The sequence below is a fragment of the Chlamydotis macqueenii genome, chromosome 17, assembly GCF_036417535.1.
Source record: "Chlamydotis macqueenii isolate bChlMac1 chromosome 17, bChlMac1.mat, whole genome shotgun sequence".
NCBI classification, from domain to species: Eukaryota; Metazoa; Chordata; class Aves; order Otidiformes; family Otididae; genus Chlamydotis; species Chlamydotis macqueenii.
The window spans coordinates 10,466,052-10,477,200 of record NC_141572.1 but is presented as its reverse complement, the minus strand read 5'-3'; the positions used below and the strand labels follow the sequence as shown (position 1 = coordinate 10,477,200).

The following is an 11,149-nucleotide window of genomic DNA, read 5'->3' as shown; positions in this document are numbered from 1 at the left end:
GGGGACGCCCCGGGGGCTCCCTGCCTCCACCGTACCGGCTGCGGGTCTCCAGCTGGGAGGGGCGGTGGCTGAGGGCAGAGCCGCGGCTTGAGAGGACGCGGGGTGTGGCAGTTCACCGGGACAAAGTTACAACCAGGCTCTGCCACCTCGTATGTGAACTTGGGCTTGTCTTAATAATTGCCCTTAATTGCTTAATGATAAGGAAAAGCAAAGGCTCTGCTGCTGGGATGGAGGTGCACAAGAGGCAGATCCCTGCTTTGCTCAGGAAGCTAGCTGTGTCACAGGAGTTTCCATTTCTGCCTCTCTGACACCAGCACTGCACAAAAACTGCTTGAGAGAGGGCAGCCACACAGCAGGGACACACACGCGACTTCCCTGCTGTAAACCAGCCCCACGTTTACAAGATGCAACCACCCTTCCTGACACCCATCCCTCCAACTTCCCCAGCCCTTCATTTTACTCCAACAACGTATTGCTAACGCTGGTGTATATTTATTTTGTTTTACAAAATAATACGCCAGAGCTGGGGCTTTTCCTGCTGAAGGTCTTGTAGGGTATCTGCTCTGTGGTAGCTTTAAGCCTTCTGCCAGGGGCAGCTAAAAATATCAGTGGCATGAGTCGAGTAGAGATTTACGGCTCGCAGTGATACAAGCTGACTCCAGTATATTCATATTAGACAGCAGACTTTTTAGGCTGCACTAACAGTAACAGTTAATAATACCTGCTGTCAGCACTGGTACTGAATGGTGGAAGGAAACACAGGCAAGACAGTGACAAGAAAGGCACAAGACTATAGAAGTGAAAAATCCTTTCAATACTATCTCCATCCCTGTACAAAGGAATACAATTATTAGACATTGTTTTAAAAATATATATATATAGGATTTATTTAAAAGTTACAGTCACTTCAGCCTAGAGCAGCTCCTCAAACCCACTTCTGCTATAGGCACAGCGTAGGTGTTCATGCATTGCAGATACGGCTGTCCGTGCAGTAAGACGGAACCATCAGCCGTCCCAGCTCAGAGGCAAGAAGGACACAGCCCTCGCCTCTGGAGGCCAGCAGTTCCATCGGGCCCATGCTCAAGAGCTGTGTGATGGCTCTTCTCTTCACTGGTGGCAGTTTTACATATGCCAGTAGGATATGATGCAAAGTCCTCTTCAAGATTGTATCTCCCTCTTTTAAACCAGTAGCTGAACTCTGTTCACAGTGTCCTTGGAAGAGGAATGAGGCCGGTAATAGCTGAATTCAGATACGATAAGGGTGAGGGGCCAACCATTCAGCTCCGTTCAGGGACGATGTCTCATTGTTACCGTGCTGGGTAGTAGTCCATGACCTATCCCCACTCAGCAGTTTCAGTGCCACGAAACACGACCTCCTCAGCTTCCGTTCATTCAGGCTCGTTTCTGTGCTCGCTCGTTCTGTTAAAAATTAAAGTTGAGAAGGTGACTGAAGATGCGCCTGTCTCAGAGTTACACAGAAGGGACTTCAGGGAGCAATGATACAATTCAATAATCCTTTCTGCCCCAGTTCTCAAACGTTCCTAGTCTGCAACTCAAGATCATCAGTTTTCAAGGACAGATGTTTATCAGGAGTCCTCCAATTAGAGAGCAGAACACTTGTCCCAGTCACACAGCACAGGAAGTCTGTTATGGAGCCCTGGTCTACCCTTCTGGCAAGTCAAATGCTACCCTGCTTTTGTCTGAAAGCTCTCAGCCTCTTCACTGGTGTATAAAAGAGGGCCTGCAGAAAATGCTTTCCTGGCTTGAACACCCAACTTCTAGTCAGCATGGCTGTTAAGTAACAGTAACTGTAATGATAAAAGGCTTAATCTCTGCATTTTGTTTGCCTTTCTCTGGGTAGCTACCAAAATCCCAGCTCCAGAGGTAAAGAGAAAGGCAGAACAGAAATCATAAAACAGAATCACAGAATCATTTAGGTTTGAAAAGACCCTTAAGATCAGGAAGTCCAACCGTAAACCTAACACTGCCAAGTTGACCACTAAACCCCGTCCAAGTGACATATCTACATGTCTTAACTACCTCCAGTGATGGTGCCTACCCTTCTTCCAGCAGAAAACCTTTCTCCCCTCCCTACCCTTTCTGAGTATTTCATCTAAATATGAATACTGCCTTCATGCTGAAATGGAAACGTCTCAGAGGAAAGGATCCTAGACACTAATACTTGTGCTAGTCATGAGTTGCAATAAACTGTGCAAGTTGTAGTTTGATTTTTTTAATTTTCTTCCCCATTTCAATTACCTTGACAGTCTTTTCAAGCTTAGACAGAGCTTCCTCATATTGCTGCACCAACGGCTTTAAGGAGTTGCCCTTCACTGGGTGCTTCTTTATGTCTTGGATGCCGGCATCCTTCAACATCCGCAGAAACCTACGTTCCTGCGTAACAAGACAGACACAGGAGATGAGACACCCCACTGCCTTTCAGCTATAAAATTAGCACATTTTGGAACGTGCTGCCTAGTCAGGAAATAACTGAAGTTTCCAAGTGCAAAGCTCAGAGGACTGGAAAAGGTGAGAAGTAGTATGATCCTTATCTGCCTTATGCCCCTCCATACATCCTCATCAAAGGAGTCCCACACCAATGACACACCTGAATTCTAAGGACCAAGCTGAAAGCGACGCCCACTTTGCCTGCACGAGCCGTTCTTCCAACTCTGAAAATGGAAAAAGTAGCATCAGGTCAGTTTAGCCACATAGTCACTGCCCTTATGAGCTTTGAGAGCCTGATTCTGAAATTCTCCAGATGTAAGAAAGTCCGATTCCAAGGTTTTTTTTGAGGTTAGCGCAGCAGGGCTAGTTATGTTTTACAAAGGATGAACATTTCCAGGCCTCGTTCACAGCTGCTGAGCTGCTGCAGTTTTCTGAACATCTAGAAACTCAATACTCAATGCTGTCCAGGACAGAATTTCTAGCTCCTGTAACATACATTTTCTGTAATAGGATGCTGGTTCTCTGTTTCAATACTGTGTTACTCTGGTGATGCTACAGGATTAATTTTTAATAGTCAAATAGCTTTCTAATAAAGTGAAAAAACAATGATCCAAAGCTAAAAACCCTTTTAAATGTGTGTCACCTTTGCTAAATATTTCAAAGTAAACCAAGCTCAGACATCTTCCTTTCGTTCCTGGTTGTCTTACCGGTGGATATACGTCCTGATGAACTGCGGTGCATCATAGTTTATTACATAATTCACTCCTTTAACGTCAATCCCTCGTGCAGTGGCATCTGTGCTGATTAACCTGGTTTAAAATGTATACATAGTCATTTTCAGGTAACATCTCTTGCACTAGCCACACAAGTGAACACAGCACAACTCTTGCTGATCTCTGTTCAAAGTGGGCAGCCAGCCTCTGACCTCTCTGAGCACAACAGCAGCACTGTAAGTCACTCCTCCTTGTCACTGGCATTATTAGCTGCCTGCAGACCTCCAAGCATCACTACAAGTTTGTCACCTGTTGTGCACGAAAAGTTAATGGGTGTTTCCAGGTTCCCCAAGCACGCAACACTAAGCCAGACAGCTCCTACCACACTGGGAGTTTACAAACCTGTGAGCTACCTGAACATAACATAAAGGCACTGAACACAGACAGTGACGTGCAAAATTCCAGTAGTCACGGAGGAATTTAAACACTGGGTTTGGATAAAAAGAAAATCCAGAAAGTAAATATTTACCTTCTTCTCAAGAGACATTCCACAGATGCAATCCCATATAGCTATCAAAATCACAAAGCAAATCAAACACATGGATAGAAGCAAATCCGTATGCCAGTCTGATCAGGGATTTCTTTGGTAGGAAGCACTAACACTGCATGTAGCTCCAGCACCAACATCCGCTTTTTTCCAAGCATGGGTATTAAACTTTGCATTTTCAGAACTGTATGTGTTTCAGGCAACTATTATGAACAAGCAGTTACATTTCCTGCTTCTAATAAAATAACACACAAACTCAGTTTTCAGCTAGACTAGAAAAGGTCAAGTTACATGCAGGGTAAACAATTCAGAAGTCACAAGTCCAAGTCTCTCACACCCATTCTGCAAGTTGGTTCCTGCACGCTCTGTTTTACAGAGGACCCCATTTAACTGTGTTCTTGGTTCTACCTAGCTTTTCACACTGGAAATAGCCTATGTTGGAAGAAATGCAGGAAACTGATTTAAGATACTCACAGTTGTATTTTTCCTTGTTCAAATTCCTTCATGGTTCTCTGTCTCTCATTTGGAGGTAACCGAGAAGAAAATTCAGCCACAGTGACTCCACCAAAGGCTCGAACCAGCAGGAACAATCTATAGGTAAATGGGACAGAAACAGTCACGTTGTTACCTCTAACATTACTCGACAGATACCTCCTGTAGTGATCTCATTCATATATTCACCTGTGAGAAGCTTCCCTGGAGTTGGTAAAGCACAACACACGGGTAAATTTCATTTTCAGCATGAAATGCAAGAGGAGCAGAGGCTTGGAATTCAGGTCACAGGGCACATAACATTGCTGCAGTCAACAGGGAAGAAGTTCAGAGAGAAACATTACTTCTTGCCAAGGCCATATTCTCTGAAACCCACCACCTTTCCATGACCTACACAGGCGTGGATGTGTTGCAAATAATAGCAGAAAACCAGTCCCCACAATGCCACCCCCTTTAGAACAAGTCACGGTCACAGGCTGGGAGGAAACAATACAAGGTGGAGACAGGATTGTGCTGTTGTCATGTTCCCACTTTTCCACGGCAAGTAACAACATGCACTGCCTTCTTGTCTACAGGGTGACCTGTATCTACGTGCCTTGAAATGTACGTTACACATACGGACAGCTGATGAGTGCTACTGCATTGCTTCATATCTCACTCCCCATTGCTGATAAACTCTCTTCATGGAGAATTAAGTGTAACTTACAAAAAATAAAAATCCATTCTTAACCAAATGAACACTAAGTAATGAGAAAACAAATGCACAAAGGTAGGGCTTTCTGAGTCATAAACACTCCCAAAGCCACTTTCGCCCAGCACCTCTGTAATGCAAGGAATCACAGGGAAGCCCTATCTGTTTATAGGGTAAACACATAGCTAGATACTCCAGAGTTAAACAAATCTTAAAATATAATTTATTCCAGAGAACGAACGTCATACCGATAGCCCCTCAGGCAGTGTGTATTTCTTATTGGTATCTTGTTCAGTTTCGGTTCCATCTCCGAGTGCTTTTTTCTCAGAATAGACAGATGTGAAGAGACAAGGCTGGAATAAGTCCAGCTGCTGCAATTTCTCTGGGTCCTGGGTCAGTGTGGCTGAGAACAGCAGTTTCTGTAAGGGTATCTGAGGATAGCAGGAGCTGAAATAAATAGCACACAGAAACCGAGCTTTGAGGATGAGGGAAAGGAGTTCCTCCACAAATGCCTTCAGATGAAGTTCTGAGGGAAGCAATTAACTCTTTTGATACTCTCTTCCTGCTCTGGGCCTTTCCTGTATGTTCTTTTCCACCCTTACTTTAAGGTGGAGTTCACAGATAGAAACTGATCAGCATCCTCAACCAGCTGCACAACCTGCATCTGTTACCCCTGCACACACGCTTGCATTCTCGTTACCTGCGTCCTCTTTCCAATTGCTCCCTTCCTTGGTCGCTGGTCTCAGCTTCTGACACGTCTCTACCATGCTGTGTGAAAACAGCAGCTGCAGACAGAAAGTTCCCAAAGTTTTCCGTAAAATCCATTACGCGGCTTGCCAGAGGGCATTACTATAGTTACTGTGCAAATTAATCACAGACTTGCAATATCCGTGCATTCTTTTGATGCTGCTGTGGTCTAGTAAAGGAAAGCTTGGAGAATACAATACGTAGGCTTCAGTCTAAAAGACATCCTCTAGGATCAGCTGTTCACTGCCTGCTTTTTTCAAGCTTTGAAAAAGCAGCTGTCTTTCTTTGGCAGACATTTCTCAGAGTAAGCAAGCTTTGGGAGCACCTGTGAGGGAGTACTGTAAAGCAGGGCAGTGGCCTCTAGGTGCTGGTGTCGGTGCTACCAGTTGAAAGAAATGCATTTGGCAACTTACCTGGCTGCTGTTATAGGCCCTGGTTTGGTCCTCTGGAAAAGCATGTTGGAGCCAGAGTCAGCTTCTACGTGGAATGCAGCTTTGACAATTTGGTTGAGACAGTTCTGGTGCATGTCATCGATCATGCGGTCAGCTTCATCTACAACCTGAATTCACAAAGACAAAAACCGCTACTCATTAAATACTGTCTAGCACTAGGAAGCTTTTATTTTCCTTTTGTAATATTATCAAATGAAGAAAGAAGTTTCCTTCCACGTCAAAACTAAAAACTGAATTTTGCTTTTGTTTCAGTGGCTCAGTAGTCAGCCTGACACTCAAACTACACACAAGTTCATTTGCACATAAATCCAATCCACATCTTAGAACAAGAGAAAAATCTGTCTCCTAAATGAGATTGCAACTATGTCTCTGCACAGACTCCCCTATGGTGGGAGCCACTACAGTCTGACAATTTACCCTGACCTTGACCAATATGGCTTTACTCTGAGTTTTGTTTGCAAGAGGCTAAGGGAGAAAGGGAAGTGGGTGGATACTTGGGTGTCACGAGTTGGAATAAAACATCTCATCTTGAGACTGCTGCCTGAGCAATCTGAGGTGCAGACCAGGCCCACACAACAGTTCCAACAGAGATGTATTTATGTAACATGCAAGAACAGAGCAGGAATTACAGCTGTGATGGACACTGCACTAAGATGTGGAGTTGACTCACCAGGAAACGAAGCTGTGTCAGGCTGAACCCCGCGGTCTGGTTAATGTGATCCGTGAGCCGTCCTGGCGTAGCCACAATAATATCAGCCAGGCTGCAGTAGCCCGTCACTCTGAAAGAAGAGCAGCCCATCAGTAAGTTTCTCCCTGCCCCATAAAGCATGTAACAGAGATCTTTGGTCAGCAGACCATAGGATTTTCCCACTATTCACTTAACTGAGAAATAATAAAATTAAAATACGCACTTTACTTTGGAAAACACACAAAGGCAATGCTGGACACTAAACTCTCATTTTAAACAAAAACCATCATTCCTCATTAAAAAGACACTTAGTTGCCGACAAAATCCCATAACAATCATTTGTACCTGTGGGTAGAAGGTAAACATTTGCATTCTACTCAGCTGGTGAAGAACCCTCAAAATCTAGTAAGACACAACAATCACAAAAAAGGGGGCAGCAGTATGCACTTTGACAAAGATAAAATAACCAGTGTCTAGCATTTAAGCCCACTATTCAAAATCATTATTGCACGATGGTGTGATGCAACAGCCTATATTTTGACCTCTGCTTACTGAGATTAAATATTTACAATCTCTATAAACCTTATCAAAAGACCTTTCAACCTACTTTTTCTGGACAAGCATCTCCTGCTCCTTTGCAAAAGATTTCTGGCCAGTAATCAAAACGACCTTCAGACCTGTCCCGTCAGTGTAAATGTTGAACACTTTACTCACCTGTAAAGAAACAGGCTTTGTTAGCCACACCAAAATCAGTTAAAATAATACTTTCCATTAGGCTAACAACATCAAATCCCCTGACAGGTCCTTCCACCTGCTTCACAGAACAGCCAAGCAAAGCATGGGCCTTGTCTTGGTCCAGTTCTGCTCAGTGAAAAGGTGAAGAGCCACATACCTGTTGTGCCAGTTCTTTGGTGGGCAGAACAACCAGAGCTCGTACTTGGCAAACTACTCGATCTAGCAGCACCTGCCGAAACAAAGGCCAAATGAGGCCCTGAAAGCTGTGAGAAGGCGGTTATCATACCTAACCCAGCGAGAAGAGATGGGCTTGACAGATCCTCATGGACTTCTTGCTTCCATTTTACTCCCATCCACCCTCCCAACTCCTCATGCTATGCCTGGTGTCTGAGAAAAAGAGTAGGATGCTGAGATGAAGGGGACTCCTCCATCTCCCTCAGACAGCTCTAAGCTAAAACTCTGCTGCTTTGCAGCCACAAATTCCCTGGCTTTTTGACCTACTTTTAAGTTCAGGTTTCACTTGAACAAAAGCAACCCCTGCATTTTCCCTACAGATATTTCACTGGGAGTGAACTCACCTGCACTATGGGTATGACAAAGGACAGGGTTTTACCACTGCCAGTAGGCGCCGAGACGCAGATGTCTTTGGGGCGGTATCCTCCCTGCCCCATCAAATACCCATTGGATGCACTCTGTAGAATAGCAGGAATCACCTCTGCCTGAACTGAACAAAAATGGAAACAAACATTAACTACAGAGTTAACTGGGCTAAAACTGGTGTATCCAGAAAAGCAGTTCGATACAATGAATCCGTTCCCATGCCTGTGCTGTTGCTGCTATAGTCCCAAGAGAGGAAGAAACAAAACTCAGTTAATAAGAGATACTACGTGGTTTTATCTCATTCTTGTTCACTCATGGGAACTTAGAACTGAATACAGAGATTTCCCTCTCCAAGAATTCAGTTATTTCTAGTGCTCCGCTAGGATCTTACTGTGCTAAACATTGTTTTCAGCTCCTGTGTTTTTGTTCTCAGAATGGCACTGGGCAGATTTGAAACCTATGAATATTTGTCTGTAAGCATCCTTTCTTTGAAGTACAAACTGCTCAAACACAGAACATGCAACACGGCAATGCAGCATTATCTGCCAAAGAGCAAAATGCCCAACTCCTGCAGGCTTTGGAGTAAGCCGGGTTCACCGCAGGAGAATGCACAAGGACTGAAGCAAGCAGTCCTGTACAGACAACAGCTTTGGCCATCACGCATGAACTCTCTCCTTTCCCTGCCCTAGAGAAACCCTGACAAACCAGCCAACTTTGTTTGTCTACGAGGTTTAGCAGCCAGGGGACTTAGCTCCGTGACACGACCTTGCTCTGTGACTCACACAACGTATGACTTCAGTGGACACCACCTCTGCCTGACAGAGCGTGACGCTGCTTTTCTTGTCTACTACCAAGGGCCATACGCTGGACTCAATTTATGAGAAAACATAAGAAGTTGCTAGCAGCAACCTGCTAAGATCTCCCAGAAGAAAATGAGCAATAGCATTTACACTAAAACGTTACGTAACAGCATACTCAAAAAAGAGAGGACACATGCTGGCTTTCCAGCATAGCCTTGATGAGTCTCTGGCACAGCCTAAGCCTCCAGGCTCAGCTGGACCAAGTAACCGGCCAAAAGTCAGAGATCCCATCTTCTTCTCCTTTTCCCTGCTTCCAGCTGTGCTTTCTATTTATTTAGGAGCAGACATTTATTGTACTTGTCTACAAAACTGGTAAAATAATGGAAAACCAACAGCTTTTTTTCGCTTTTTTTTTGGGGCTTTAATGAGTTGAGCAGGTTCCCCGAGAGGTCTGATTAGAAGCAGAGATGGCAGAAGGTAAGGAGCTACAACACATGCCTGGCATAAGGTGGAAAAACAGGACACAAGTGAGACCTCCCTCTTTTGGCAGCTGCGAGCTATTACTTCAAGCCACTGTATTTCATGGAGCTGCATTTATGACTAGATAACAGCCTTCAATAACTCAGCTTGGAAAAAGCTTTGAAAGTGAAGGGCTAAAACTGGTACAGTTACTTTGATTTTTTGTTCTATGTTTTTCTTCACTGACTACACAAAATATACAGCACAGACTGCAGGAACTACGTAAGGCAGTTTAGAAAGACACAAAAGCACTATCAAAGTACCTGGAAAAAAGGACTCTATCCCATTCATTTGCAGCTTTTTCAACAGCCTAGGGTGAATTCCTGGAACATCTCTGACTGGAACTAGATTATCTTTGATACGTTTTTGCACTAGTTTGGGATGAGCAAGCCACTGTGGTAAGAAGGGCTGAACCTGAGGCGAGGAAAGGAGAAAAACAAAGCATTTCTGCTGTCAAACAAGCAATGCCGTACATGAAATAAGCTGGTAACGTGCATGTTCCTTACACACCATCACGAAAATTCAGGCAAGCTAGTTACCTTCTGCACTGGCTTTCTGTCGTAGTCTCCAATAACCACTAAACTGGAGGGTGGAAGATTCTCTTCCTCTGAGGCTGCTAAGGACAGCTCCTCCTCTGTGCTTTGATTTTCTTCATCTCTTCCACTGTTCTCTCTCTTCCTTGTTGCAGCTCCCTCTGTTTCCTCATCACTCCTCTTCTTTTTAGAAGACTTATTGTTAAGGTTGCTTCCATTTTCCTGTAGTTTGATGTCTTCTTCAGAATCTGGAACTTGGGTAATAGGAATATAATAACAAAGCTACAGATCAGAACACACTACAGAAAAGGGATGTCGGGAACATTTTACAATGTAGCACACAAGCAACAACTTGAAAACTCCTCTGTCTTTCTAAATCCAAGCACAAAAGCCACACATTTCTTTGTTGGCACGGAGGCAACTAAAGACTGAGCTAACGTGCTTTCCTCCTTCCCTTACAGGAAATCAAAGTTTGCAATATGGAGCTTTCCCCCAAAAAAGGAATTACTTTGGGAACGTATCAAGAGGAAAACAAGATTTACCATCAAGTAAATCCAGCAAGTTACTCAAAGGGCAACTTGTGTCTACTTCTCTGTTGAGATCTGCTGACCACAACAAACCAAAACCCTACGGCCTTAGTTCATCGCTACCTGCTTCAGTGCCCTCTTGCAGCACTTCGGATTTTCTTCTATTTTCTTTCTTCTTCTTCGATGTAGTGCTGCCATCTGCTGCCTCCTCAGCATCCGCCCTTTCTCCAGAAGGGCTGCCAGGCTGTTGTTTCTTCCTTTGCTTCTTCCGTCCTTGCGCACAGGACTGCTCTTCGCTCTCCTCGTTCCTCTTTCTTTTCCCTTCCCGGAGTTCACCCCCGGGGCCGGCTCCTCCGCACAGTTCGCCTTCCCCTCCCTCGGGCCGGGCCTCCTGCTGCTTCTTCAGCTGCCGGGCCCTCGCCTGCTGCCGCAGCCGCTCCAGCAGGACCCGGGCCCGGTCCTCAGCCTCGGCCCCCTCCTGCTGCTCCTCCTCCTCCTCCTCCCCGGCGTACCTGCAACAGCCCAGACAAAGCCTCCTCAGGCACCAGCCGCCCGGGCACCCCCCGCTCGAGTTCGGGGCGCAGCTGGCCCAGGGCCGGGGCCAGGGAGGGGCGGGGGCCAGGGCAGCCGGTACCTGTTGATGTAGAAGAGCGCCAT

The 11,149-nt window shown here is 45.2% G+C and overlaps 1 protein-coding gene across 1 annotated transcript; it reads right to left on the bottom strand.

The window, feature by feature from the left end:
• Positions 1–1,174: 1,174 nt before the first annotated feature.
• On the bottom strand, positions 1,175–11,149 carry DDX51 (DEAD-box helicase 51). The gene is made up of 16 exons (XM_086761775.1): positions 11,127–11,149; positions 10,616–11,004; positions 9,972–10,219; positions 9,696–9,846; positions 8,092–8,237; positions 7,671–7,742; positions 7,386–7,492; positions 6,761–6,869; positions 6,052–6,197; positions 5,140–5,338; positions 4,390–4,505; positions 4,183–4,299; positions 3,156–3,257; positions 2,609–2,672; positions 2,260–2,394; positions 1,175–1,419 (listed from the first exon to the last, which is right to left on the bottom strand). Exons 1-16 carry the CDS (start codon positions 11,147–11,149, stop codon positions 1,393–1,395), a joined length of 2,151 nt encoding a protein of 716 aa, XP_086617901.1. The 3' UTR covers positions 1,175–1,392.

What these genes read in the sequence shown, in the direction of transcription:
- DDX51 (XM_086761775.1), bottom strand. Translation starts at nt 11,149, where the DNA reads ATGGCGCTCTTCTACATCAACAG. An exon ending in GAACAAGGAAAAATACAACT is followed by an intron (nt 3,258 to 4,182) that starts GTGAGTATCTTA and finishes ATTTTAAACCAG; the next exon opens with GTTAATCAGCACAGATGCCA. An exon ending in AGCTTGAAAAGACTGTCAAG is followed by an intron (nt 1,420 to 2,259) that starts GTAATTGAAATG and finishes AATTTTTAACAG; the next exon opens with AACGAGCGAGCACAGAAACG.